Source organism: Aegilops tauschii, chromosome 6 (genome assembly GCF_002575655.3).
Source record: "Aegilops tauschii subsp. strangulata cultivar AL8/78 chromosome 6, Aet v6.0, whole genome shotgun sequence".
NCBI lineage: Eukaryota > Viridiplantae > Streptophyta > Magnoliopsida > Poales > Poaceae > Aegilops > Aegilops tauschii.
In genome coordinates, this window is record NC_053040.3 from 14,037,314 (window position 1) to 14,051,064 (window position 13,751).

Genomic DNA, 13,751 nt, shown 5'->3' on the forward strand with positions numbered 1-13,751 from the left:
TTTTATAATTTTAAAACTGATTATGACATGCAGGACCTGCGTGTCAGAGCTGACGTGGGGTAAGTCAACTCCGTTTATTTTGACCGCTACGTTGACCGTTATTACAGGTGGGGCCCATACATCATTCTTCTTCCTCCTGTCTCCCTCTCTCTGGCATTTTAACAAATACCTCATTTGCATCATCCGGTGAGAGGAGCTCGTTGTCGCACCTCATATCGCCCTCACCCTCCAGGCTTCCTCGCTGCCGCGGCCCCTGGACAGGCAGGTGTAGGTGTCCCTCACCCTGGCCGTCACGCTCGCCTTCCTCTCCCTCTGCTCGCTACTCCTGGTCAGCCTCCGCCCCCCGCTCTACATCGACCATCTCCGCCACGACTCGGACGAGATGCGCGCCGGCTACACCGCGCAGCTCAACCACTCCTTTCGCGTCCTCACCTGCTTCCTCCTGCCCTGCTCCCTCACCGACGCCGCCTACAAGGTCTACTAGTACTGGGCCGCCGCACCCTTCCGCTAGCCCCGGTGGAAGACGGCCGCCTGCACGCTCGAGGCCGCTTCCTGGGTCTACCGACTCGAGGAAACCAGCGTGCATGGCGTCGCCGTCGTCGACGTAGAGCGCGATGACCCGCATGCACGCCTCGTCCTCCGACAACGAGCGCGGGGTCGATCGCCTCCGTTGTTGACCAGGAGGCGGGCACGACGCCATTCTCGGCTTCTCGTGGCAGCAGGGGCCGCCGGGGAGCAGCAGGGGTGGGGGCGGCAGGGCTAGCTGCTGCCCATGGCCGTACTAGCCTCTGCTGCTGCTCGTCGCCTGTGGCCGCGGCTGCGGCCGGTGGCCACGCACTGCTGCTCGTCCCCATGTGTGCACATGAAGTATTTGTTGAAATGCCACATAAAGAGAGAGGAGGAGGAAGAAGTTGATGCTTACGTGTGGGCCCCGTCAGTCAACTTGACGGTAAAAAATAAACGGAGTTGACTTTGTCGCCACGTCAGCTCTGACACGCGGGTCCGCATGTCATAAACAGGTTTAAAATCATAAAAACGGTCATCAACTCAACTTCGTAGTTTTTTGTCACAAAATTAGTACTAATCTGGAGTTCTCCGTCACTTTTCAAAATGTGGTAGTTCTGTGGGACGATGACGTGAAATGTGGTAGTTTTTTGTCGATACTCCTTTTTATTGGTTCATCTATTTTCCGTGGTTCAATTTTTTGTTTTGGTTAGCTTTTGCATGCCATTCGTAACGCCTGTATTGAGTCTTGCCGGTGGTGATATGTTGTTCATTCGATTTTGCAGGGCCTGGTGACGAAGGTAGGTGTCGATGATAGAGCATGGCAATGATGGGCGAGAGAAATACTTATTAAATTATCATGTCAATTTAAATCCCCAAATTGGTAGAATTGCTCAAGTATAAGCGTACAATTCACGTTTCAGTTACAATTGATGCTTATTTGCCATGTTCTTAACTTTCTAACAACTGAGGCAGAGTACGTTTTGTAGAAATGATCCATCGTAACCAAATGTCCCACCACCTAATCTTGTACTGAGAAGCTACAATACGAAACCCTAGCTTTAATATCTGTACTTTGTGCACTTAATATCCATTGCTATATTTCTCAGCATATATATTAGAAGTTGACTCTATTTTGTTTCTGTGTCAATAGACTTCTTCAGTTATTCCCTTTCTGCAATACGAAATGGTTTTTTTTTTGTTCATTTACAAGATACCAGAAAAATCATTTACAATGTGGAAATGCGTTCAGTAAATCTGAAATAATCATTTTACACCATAGTATTAGCTATTCATATCTTCTATTATCTCTTTCTACTTTTAGTTTGTTTAGTGCTCAGTGGTTTCTTGCCCGCTATATACTGTAGGGGAGTGATAATTCCAGTACATTATTCATGCTAATTAGGCATGAACTATGCGTACATGCAATACAGATTGTTTTGCTTATTAAGGCCGCTATGCAAAATAAATCTTGGCTTCCTTTCTGTTATTCCCAGTGCATCATTCAAAACAAAGCAAAATCCATTTGATTAGAAGGAATGGTTTGAAGCTGAAGCAGCGTCCCCTCGTCTTGATCGGCCCCGGCGCTCCCCATTCACCATTCGCGTCACTTGTGGTCAATTGGGATGGTGGCATGTCCAACTAATGGCATGGCCATGGATTGGTAATCCGCGTCGGCGCCTGATCTTATTGCGCTGCCAAAGGTGCTCTCCACTCAAGGTTAGTTAACTAATCATCTTTTCTATTCAGAGTGAAGGTGTGCTATAGTTATAATGAATCGCCGTTTGGCTGTACATTTTATTTTGAGATACCTGGTATTTTAATAATGTAAAGTCCTCATAACTGTCAAAGATTTCTTAATTTGAACTTGTGGCATGATGTTTTTTATTAACAACCAGCACATATGTGTGCTTTATTTATTAGGTGGATATCCCAATTAACTGAAGAAACGTGTCATCTTTTGGTAGGCTGTGAACAATGTCCTTATTCATATTGGTCAGTACTTATTGCGAAGGTATGTATTTCAACCTCTCAACTAAAATATAGGTTGTGCTGGCATAAAAAATAGGTTGCTTAACTGAAGGTCAGCTATGTTACAGGATCCAGCTGAGCAATTCCACAGTGATAACTTAATAGTCGGACAAGTTAATGTGTCATTGTGCAACCAAAAGGACTCCGTCGATCTTTGTGTCGACGTCGAAGACCTCTAGGTACTGCTCTCTTTTGTGTACAATACTGTGTCACGCAAAGAGAATCACATATGGTTGGAATTGTTTGATAAAGCTACATATTAATTAATCTCCGTATGCTCTACATTTTTTTTCCATTTTATTGGATAAGTGGATGGTCCATGTGCCATAAAAGTAAATTTCCGGCAATAAGATATAACATTGAAAATGGACGGGCGCTGCAACGCGCGCCATCAACGATCTAGTTACTATACAAAATGAAGCCTCGGAGAAGATTTTTGAGGTGAGAGTTTCTTCGAGATACATGAGAGATTGGGTAACGGGAGAGAGATATGTCAGCTTTTTTCCCGTTGGAGAGATAAACGGGACATGAGAGATTGAGTGGTTTTTTTTATGGAGAGGTTGAGAGAATTGGGTCATGGGAAAGATACCTGATTTTTTTCCAATGAGTCAATCTAAACTGTAATAATTCAGTCCCGCCAGATTAACATCTCTTAAAATCTAATTATTATGTGAATTTGTAGGGAGTCATGAATAGGAGTATAGATATATATAGATATACATAGATATAGATAGATGTGACTAATCCCTACAACAGAGAATTACCAATCTGTCCTTGAGACAAATCCCGACTTGGCCTACATTGACCCTTTGATCAGCTAAATACTACACATCATATTAGGTAGTATGATGTACCCTAAAAAATCTCTATCCTATCGAACAAACCCTACATTAATAATCCTTCCCTGTATGAACTTCTGATCGAACGCGTTCGATCGACTAATTTGTTCCGCATGATAGACATACTAAGACGTTCGTTCAAATACTGAAAGAAAAGAAGACTATATGGGGGAAATACACTACACTTCGGAACCTGGTTGTATATACACCCTGTATGGGATTTTTTAAAATTAAAACAAAGGTCAAAATAGTTTAGTACTTTTTTTACAATAAAATGGACCTTCTTTTGCACTATTATATAAGTTTTCATGAAAAAAACCAGCGTCGAGTTCAGGGCAAAAAAGAAAAAAATTATTTGCGATTATATGTCACTATTCACACTATTTTAGCCAAAACAATTGTCATTTTTTAATAGAAGTCAAAGGGGGATTTCAATTTTTGGAATTTTTCACACAAGTAAAATGAAAGGTCAATTTTATTTAAATATATTGTCAGAACTTTTTGACTTTTTGTTGAATTACTATTTTTTTTCAATATAGGGTGTAGATACAACCAGGAACCAAAGGTCTGTGTCCGACTATACGGCCGCTATAACAAGATGAATCAAACGCATTTAGTAATATTTGTAGGCCGGCCAATTAGAAGCAAATGAAATGGCCATTAACAAAATTGGCATGCGTAAAAGCCGAGCACATTGGATCCAATCCATCGGCACATCCAGACATGAGTACTTATTATGGGCAAGACATGCCTGCATGGACGAAATAAATAAGACCAACAGAAATAATATCTTCTTCGCTTTATCTTCCAGCTGCTTCACATGATAGAACCCAGAAGAGTAGTGATCCACGGCGATGCCTCTACTCCTTGGAAGGTAAGAGCACGCTCCCAAGAGCATCGCGAGTGACCAGTGCAGCTCTCACTAATTTCAGGACCTGGTGAGAGTGCAAACGAACATCAGTCAGTGAAAACTTAGAAACAAAAAACGATATAAACAGCGAGCTAGCCCTCCAGCTTAGTAAACAGCCCAGGGGTACCTGGGTTTTGTTGAGTGCTATTTCTTTCTCCACAAGCTTCTCCTTGGGAATCCTGGCTTCACGCAAGATTTGTAGAGTGTTTGTCAAGGAGAAATGAATGACACGCAGATCGTTGGTCACAAGGAAGTTTCTTGGGCCTCCTTTGATATATGCTCTCTGGTATGCTGACTTTGGGTTAATCTCGTTGATAGTTCCGTATGTTGGCTTACGTGCAAGGTGCGGCTGCAATATGCAGTTGCATGGTTTTTCAGTAGTGGCTGTGATACGAAGGCACCTCAAGCAGCCGAAAGTCAGGCTTCTTGGTGGTAGCTCATCTGCTTGCAGTATGTTTTTGCTGCAACCGAAGAAGGGTGCCAACTGAGGGCTAACGAGCATGTGTCGGCACTCATGTTTCACGCAACCCCTTGCGCTCCCATCGACACTCGCATACAGAGTACTAATACACCCATTAGGAGGCATTTGACCAAAAGTCTTGGTGACAGAACCCAGTGGAAAGCAAAGGAGGCCAAAGATCATATCAACAAAGTCTTCTCCAACTTCGGCATACAGCACGGAGGATTCATCCTTTGTATGCACCAGTTTAATCTTGATTGCAGTGAACATAGACGGTGTCTCATTAGCTTGTTTCTTACCGAGCTGCTTATCTATATTTACAGCACCTGGCGAGGCCGCAGAAACTTCAAAACATAGCCAAGTCAAAGCTTGCTTGGACATCAGTGCTCTCTTAAGCAGGCTCGTGATCTGAATGGAAGATGAGGATGGTGTTCAGAAACTCATAAACGTATGATTAGAAGAAAACAGGAATGCAATAGAAAAAAAAAAACATAGCCGGAGAAAAACCTTGTTGGCATTGAGATGAAGAATTTTCTCCTCAATCTTGGCTTGCTCTTGGAGCCCAAACCTATCGAACAGGGAAAACACAAGACTTGTAGAGGCTGGACTCACTTGGAGATCATCCGTGACAATGTACTTCAGTCCACCTTTCACGAATACCCCGTCACCATTGCCTTCAACAGTTACAAGAACGTCCTGTGGACATTCCCAGAAGCTTTGGCATGACCAGTTGCCACAACTGCAACAACCACCAGCGACTGGGCTGAAGTTCATACAGTTTTTGCTTGTGCTTACGTAAAATACTCTTCTATTGGCATCGTCGACTTTGACTTTAAGTCGATCGCAATGAAACGCGGCAGCATTAACAGGACTAAGAAGCATTGTTTTGCAAACCGTGGTCTGGAAGTGCTCTGCCCCCAGAGCATCCACGCTCTTGTAAAGCTCATCAAGGCATCCCATCTGCGCTTGCTTCTTGAAGAGACGAACGATGGCGCCGAGAGGCAGAGTAAGGAAACTGAAGAGGATGTCAACGAAATCCTTGTCAGATTCTGCAAAGAGAACCCTCTTCTTCTCCTTGTCGATGAACAGCTTAACAGAAACAGTTTGTCCGCCATTGCTCAACATGGCACCTAGCTTGGAGTTGTGCAGCCTCTACCACAAATTGGTGAGGAAGATATATCGCTTAAGAGGACGCTTAGGTAGTCCTTAAATATCCACTGTGTGGCCTGTTGGTCTGGGTACAATTTATTCCTGATCAACGTGGAATGTGAAGCGTGCTAGAAGCTCCGCACGAAGAGTCTCCTACGTTTCCCAGCGGAAAGTTATTTCTCATCAAAAACTGCATGCCCACGACCACGAGTTGACAATTAGTTTTTACTTTGAGGGAGCAGTAACAGTTCACGAGTGGAAGCTATATTGTGGAAAATAAAGTTAGAAAACACCCTGTGTGTTGCAGAAGAAATTTTTAATAAACAAATTGACAAATTAAAGTCTGTAATATATCATACCCATAACACTAAATTGGCGAGAATCAAATAAACAAATGATGAACAATGTGGTTATAGAAAAATGAGTACGTATCAGCACCTACTTGTAAAGAAAGGTCCGTTTCTTCGAATTTTTGGTCCATCCACCTTGTAGTAATATTTTCGTCAGTAGTGAGAAACCGCTTAAATCCTATGTAAAAAAAAACATGATTTTGAGGAATTATTCCAAAAAATTGGAAAAATTGTTCACAGATTTATAGAAGTTCATGAATTCGCCGAAAAAGTTTCACAAAAAATTTAAAACTTCACGCATTTGTAAAATGAAAAATATAATAAAACAGAAAAGAAAGAAAAAAGAACAGGAAAAAGTTCACGAAAATTACAATGATAATGGAATTTATTGGAAAAAATAATGAATTTCAATTTTTTTATAAATTTTGAAAAAAAATCAATTTCTGAAATCTTCATAAAATATGAAAAGAAATTGAATGAAAAAAGTTCATGAAATTGAAAAATGTTCACGAATTTGAAAATTGAAATGGTATATTTGGAAAAAATAGAGAGTTTCAAAAGGTTCCAGAATTGAAAACTAGTTCATGCACTTGGAATAATAGAAAGTAGAAAATGGAAATGAAAACTAAAACTAAAAGAAATCAAAATAGAAAGAATAAAAACCAGACAGAAAGCATGCCGAATAAAAACTAGATCGAAAAGAAGCAGGAAGGAAGCTTCTGAAAACCGGTTGGGAATTTCATTTTCTTATTTTTTAGAATCTGTTGGGAGCTTCATGGATAACTGCTTCCGTTGATGGGCCAGCCCAATAAATCTTTCAAAGGGGGACATGGTGTGCGCCAGTTTCAAATTAGCCTGTAACTGGTGCTACATAGGGTGAATAGGGTGTGCGGAACCGAACAGGGTGAAGTGAAGGGTGTTGGAGAACGTTGCATGGAAAATATAAAAAAAATCTACGCACACGCAAGACGCAAGATGTATCCATGAAGATGCATAGCTTTGAGAGGGGGAGAGCATCTTCATATCCTTAAAGATCGCTAAATGGAAGCGTTTATCCACGCAGTTGATGTAGTCGTACACCTTCACGATCCGTCTCGATCAAGTGCAGAACGTACGGCACCTCCGCGTTCAGCACACGTTCAGCAAGATGACGTCCTCGCCTTCTCGATCCAGCAAGAGGGGCGAAGTAGTAGATGAGTTCCGGTAGTACGACAGCGTGGTGACGGTAGGTGATGAAAAACAATCTCCACAGGGCTTCGCCAAACACTAAAGAAACTAGACGGAGGATAAACTAGAGGGGACGGGGTTGCTGGCACACGGCTTGGTGAATCTTGATTTGTCTTGGGTGCTAGCCCTTCCCCTGTATTTATATGTTGAGCCCTCGGGTCGAAACTTGGAGTAAAAGCCTCCTCAAAGTTGGTTTTGCCCGAAAGGCAAGAGTCCTACTCAGACTCCAGGACCAGACGCCAGGGTTCCCGGCGTCTGGACCCAGATGCCAAGGACCCTTGCGTCTAGCCCCTGGCCTCCGGAAAAATGCCTTTTGCACTTACCAAAGGCGCCGTGGGCTTTACCCATGGCCTAAATAAAGTGTTCTAGTGCCCGAACATTTCGGGAAACATCTGAAACCCATTTCGGTGAATTCCGGAACCCTTTCGGAGACCAAACACTATTATACCATATATCAATCTTTACCTCCGGACTGTTCCGGATCTCCTTGTCATGTCCATGATCTCATCCAGGACTCCGAACAATATTCGGTCACCATCATACATAACTCATATAATACTATATCGTCAATGAACATTAAGCGTGCGAACCTTACGGGTTCGAGAATGATGTAGAGATGACCGAAACGCTTCTCCATTTAATAACCAATAGCGGGATCTGGATACCCATATTGGTTCCTACATATTCTATGAAGATCTTTATCGGTCGAACCTTTATGACAACATACGTAGTTCCTTTTGTCCATCGGTATGTTACTTGCCCGAGATTCGATCGTAGGTATCTCCATACCTAGTTCAATCTAGTTACTGGCATGTCTCTTTACTCGTTTCGTAATACATCATCCCGTAACTAACTCCTTAGTCACTGTGCTATCAAGCTTCTTATGATGTTGTATTACCGAGAGGGCCCAGAGATACCTCTCCGTCATACGGAGTGACAAATCCCAGTCTCGATTCATGCCAACCCAACAGACACCTTCGGAGATACCTGTAGAGCACATTTATGATCACCCAGTTACATTATGACGTTCGATAGCACACAAGTGATACGTCTCCAACGTATCTATAATTTTTTATTGTTCCATGCTATTATATTATCTGTCTTGGATGTTTAATGGGCTTTAATATGCTCTTTTATATTATTTTTGGGACTAACCTATTAACCGAAGGCGCAGTGCCAGTTTCTGTTTTTTTGCCTATTTCAGTGTTTTGCAGAAAAGGAATACCAAACGGAATGAAACCTTCGCGAGGATCTTTCTTGGAAGAAACGCAATCCAGAAGACTTGGAGTTGAAGTCTGAAACTCCGCGAGGCGGCCACAAGGCAGGAGGGCGCGCCCAGGGGGGTTGGCGCCCCCCACCCTCGTGGGCCCCATGGAGCTCCACCGACATACTTCTTTCGCCTATATATATACTCTTGTACAAGAAAAACATCAGGGAGAGCCACGAAACCACTTTTCCACCGGGGCAACTTTCTGTACCCGTGAGATCCCATCTTGGGGCCTTTTCTGGTGATCTGCCGGAGGGGGAATCAATCACGGAGGACTTCTACAACCACACCATAGCCTCTCCGATGAAGCGTGAGTAGTTTACCACAGACCTTCGGTTCCATAGTTATTAGCTCGATTGCTTCTTCTCTTTCTTTGATTCTCAATACAAAGTTCTCCTCGATGTTCTTGGAGATCTATTCGATGTAATATTTTTTGCGGTGTGTTTGTCGAGATCCGATGAATTGCGGATTTATGATCAAGATTATCTATGAATAATATTTGGTTCTTCTCTGAATTCTTATATGCATGATTTGATATCTTTGCAAGTCTTTTCGAATTATCGGTTTAGTTTGGCCTACTAGATTGATCTTTCTTACAATGGGAGAAGTGCTTAGCTTTGGATTCAATCTTGCGGTGTCCTTTCCCAGTGACAGTAGGGGCAGCAAGGCACGTATTGTATTGTTGCCATCGACGATAAAAAGATGGGGTTTATATTATATTGTTTGAGTTTATCCCTCTACATCATGTCCTCTTGCTTAATGCATTACTCTGTTCTTATCAACTTAATACTCTAGATGCATGCTAGATAGCGGTCGATGTGTGGAGTAATAGTAGTAGATGTAGAATCGTTTCATTCTACTTGACACGGACGTGATGCCTATATTCATGATCATTGCCTAGATATTCTCATAACTATGCGTTTTTCTATCAATTGCTCGGCAGTAATTTGTTCACCCACCGTAATATATGCTATCATGAGAGAAGCCACAAGTGAAACCTATGGCCACCGGGTCTATTTTACATTATATAAGTTTCCAATCTATAATTCTAGTTTCCTATTTATTTTATTTTGCAATCTTTACTTTCCAATCTATACAACAAAAATACCAAAAAAATTTACTTTACTATCTTTTTTAGATCTCACTTTTGCGAGTGACCGTAAAGGGATTGACAACCCCTTTATCGCATTGGTTGCAAGGTTCTTGATTGTTTGTGCAAGTACTAGGTGACTTTCGTGTAATCTCCTACTGGATTGATACCTTGGTTCTCAAAAACTGAGAGAAATACTTACGCTACTTTGCTGCATCACCCTTTTCTCTTCAAGGAAAACCAACGCATGCTCAAGAGGTAGCAAGAAGGATTTCTGGCGCCGTTGCCGGGGAGATTTACGCTCAAGTCAAGACATACCAAGGTGGATGCTGGCTGTCCTCCCATAAAAGCTATCCTTTTTAATCAAGAAGACATAATGCGTTTACGATCTTTAGATCATGTTGCTTATAATGAAAACATTATAAAGAAGGTTCCTACCGATGTTCTAGTTGATAGGATTTCTTAACTTAATGATAATTTTGCTATTCATAACAACGGGTTTGGTTTTTCTCGTGAACAAAGGCCCATGACTTTTTGGCAAAAGAATGCTTATAATGATGAATTGGTTGTGCAATATGAGGGGCCAAAGGAGGAACCAATACCCCCCGAGCTTGATCTTGGGGACTTTTGTCCCATTAAATTTAGCCCTTTTGATTACTTTTGCCTGCCGCAGAGAAAGCTTTCTGCCGAACGTAGGGAATATGAGATGAGTTTTCGCGATTTGCCCTATCATTATTATGGCAATACCTAGATCTATTTTTGCTTTATGCCTAGCTAGAGCGTTAAACGATAGCGCTTGTTGGGAGGCAACCCAATTTTATTTTTGTTCTTTGCTTTTTGTTCATGTTTAGTAATAAATAATTCATCTAGCCTCTGTTCAGATGTGGTTTTATGTTTTAATTAGTGTTTGTGCCAAGTAGAACCTTTGGGAAGACATGGGTGAAACCTTTGCAATCTTGCTGTAAAAAACAGACTTTTGCGCTTAGATGCCATTTCTTACTGGAGAGTGGTTTTAGGTTGATTCTTTTTGCATATGATTACTAGACAAATTCCTCACGTCCACCAATTTATTTCGGAATTTTTGGAGTTCCAGAAGTATTCTTTGATACAGATTGCTTCAGACTGTTCTGTTTTGACAGATTCTGTTTTTCGTATGTTGTTTGCTTATTTTGTGGAATCTATGAGTAGTATCGGGGGGTATGAACCATTGAGAAGTTGGAATATAGTAGGTTTAACATCAATATAAATAAAGAATGATTTCATTACAGTACCTTAAAGTGATGGTTTGTTTTCTTATACTAACGGAGCTCATGAGATTTTCTGTTTAAATTTTGTGTTGTGAAGTTTTCAAGTTTTGAGTAAAGATTTGATGGATTTTGGAATAAGGAGTGGCAAGAGCCTAAGCTTGGGGATGCCCAAGGCACCCCAAGGTTAAATTCAAGTACAACCAAAAGCCTAAGCTTGGGATGACCCGGAAGGCATCCCCTCTTTCGTCTTCGTCTATCGGTAACTTTACTTGAGGCTATATTTTTATTCACCACATCATATGTGTTTTGCTTGAAGTATCTTGTATGATTTGAGTCTTTGCTTTTTAGTTTACCACAATCATCCTTGTTGTACACATCTTTTGGAGAAACACGCATGAATCGGAATTTATTAGAATACTCTATGTGCTTCACTTATATCTTTTGAGCTAGATAATTTTGCTCTAGTGCTTCACTTATATCTTTTTAAAGCGCGGTGGTGGTTTTATTTTATAGAAATTATTGATCTCTCATGCTTCATTTATATATTTTTTAGAGTCTTTTAAAATAGTATGGTAATTTGTTTTGGCTATAAAATTAGTACTAATATGATGATCATCCAAGATGGGTATAACAAAAAACTATCATATAAAGTGCATTGAATACTATGAAAAGTTTGATTCACAGCCCCAATGGCACCACGAAAACACCAACGGAAAAACAACACTCGCGCGCAGCCGGCGTCGCGGATGCTACCGGCGGACATTATGCTGGCGATAGCGCCGCGCTCTGACCCCAGAACCATCGTCCGTTGTGCCGCCACCAACAAGTCCCCCCGCCGCGAAATCGCGGACCCTTCCTTCATTCGACAAGCTGCCACGGGCGTCGTGCCGACGAGGATACTCCTCGCCTACAGCCGTCGCCACAGGCGCCAGAACCACCGCCGCAAGCCCTTCGTCTCTCTGGTCCATCCGGCTACGCCGGTTGCCTTGTGCTTCGCCGACAAGCACCTCACCCCCTTCGTGGCATGCAGTGCCGCCGACGACCTCCTCGGCCGGTACGACCATGTGACGTCGCGCGGCGGCCTCATCGTCCTCGTCCGCCGCCACCATGTCCATGAGCACAGAAACTCCGATCTGTGCGTGTACGACCCAATGACCGGTGACCGCGCCTTCCTCTCCACACCGCCGGGCATCTCCTTTGACAGGTCTTGTATTGGATGCTGTTGTCAACCGTGCGTTCTACTCATTGCTGCAGATGGCATAAGCGGCTCCTCCTTCCTGCTATTCTTCGCCCACCGGGCCTGGTGCCGGTTCAAGGGCACAAACTCCATGAGAATCCAGACAGCCGCACTGTCCGACAACGGCAATGTCAGCTGGGGTCCTGTCACTGAACACTTTGGCGCCCCCTTAGGGAATCACTACGATGAGCAACATGACGCCGTTGTACTCCAAGCACGGTGGAGCTCCCAGTCATGCCCACGAACAACAAACCAGTCAAGCGTCACCTGAGGATGTGGTTCCTCGTGGCTGATGTGTTCATGATTACCATGTGGATACAACTACCTGGTGGCCATGGTTGGGAGCGGGAGGCCGCGATCGACATGGAGGAGAAGCTGCGGTTGTTGGAACCCAACGTTCCTCTTGGTAATGTGATGATTCAGTTCGAGCGTTCGGGGGAGAGGAACGATGTGGTGATGTTGCGGATACATCACGAACGCTGTGTGCTCATGGTCCTTGACTTAGAGACAAAGGAACTACGTAGGCAACACCTGAACCCCTCCTTGCTATTTGAGGTTGACTTGTCCCTTAGGTTACAAGCCATGAAAATCTTTTCCTAGGCAGAATTATCAGCGCTGTTGAAGAGGCAGATACATTGAAAATTAAGGATAGATGGACTCTTTCCCCAATTAATAAATCATCAAGCTTTGGGTGGTAAATGTCTTATACCCGATATTCAAAATGTTTTTCTTTTCGCAAGTCATCTATTTGGTTCTGTGGTCTCACCAATCAAATTTGTACTGGCTACTGAACCATCATATTGTTTGAGTAAGTGATTTAATAGCAATGCTATGCCAGCGCTTTTCTTGTATACATTTGTTTTTCTTCTATATATAGCTGAATGAACTGGAGAAAATAATCCATTGATCTTATCAAGTACTTCCAGTCAAAGTAATTCCAGTCTTGAATCACCAATAAATTGGCTTATGGAACAAGGAAGTGACCCATACATTGATCAGCTACCATTGGTAGGTTATTTCTTAATAATGCAATCATGATTTGTTAATATAAGTATTTTTCTGCACCCACACTTTATAATTCTCAACACATTTATGCTCTCAATATACATATCTGTGAATTGTGAATTGGTTCCCCCGAGTACCTATATCTGAAGCACGTTGCATGTTACTGCATGCATGTGTGATGGTTTGTTTACTAGGGACCTGTTGAAACTGAAACTTCTTTAGAGTATGTTTTTACTTGTTTTGACTGATGTATCAGTTCCTCTCATCGGCTATAGCATGTCAATTATCTCTCTCCTTGTTTTGGTAAGGCTATATCTAATATGGAGTGGTATTTTATATTGATTTCCTTGCTTACTTTGTTAATGCAGAGTATGAAATAACTCGGTCAGTACATTTTAGCAGTGTCTAGTGAAAGCCAATTTGATGTTCGTTAAT

The 13,751-nt window shown here is 42.5% G+C and overlaps 1 protein-coding gene across 1 annotated transcript; it reads right to left on the minus strand.

The window, feature by feature from the left end:
* Positions 1 to 3,894: 3,894 nt before the first annotated feature.
* Positions 3,895 to 6,580, minus strand: LOC109744268 (uncharacterized). Its single transcript, XM_045230255.1, has 3 exons — positions 5,479 to 6,580; positions 5,211 to 5,391; positions 3,895 to 5,165 (listed from the first exon to the last, which is right to left on the minus strand). Exons 1-3 carry the CDS (start codon positions 5,867 to 5,869, stop codon positions 4,235 to 4,237), a joined length of 1,503 nt encoding a protein of 500 aa, XP_045086190.1. The 5' UTR covers positions 5,870 to 6,580; the 3' UTR covers positions 3,895 to 4,234.
* Between the last annotated feature and the right edge of the window lie 7,171 nt (positions 6,581 to 13,751).

What these genes read in the sequence shown, in the direction of transcription:
- LOC109744268 (XM_045230255.1), bottom strand. Translation starts at nt 5,869, where the DNA reads ATGTTGAGCAATGGCGGACAAACTGTTTCTGTTAAGCTGTTCATCGAC. An exon ending in TGGTGGTTGTTGCAGTTGTG is followed by an intron (nt 5,392 to 5,478) that starts GCAACTGGTCAT and finishes TATTCGTGAAAG; the next exon opens with GTGGACTGAAGTACATTGTC. An exon ending in TTTTTTTCTATTGCATTCCT is followed by an intron (nt 5,166 to 5,210) that starts GTTTTCTTCTAA and finishes AACACCATCCTC; the next exon opens with ATCTTCCATTCAGATCACGA.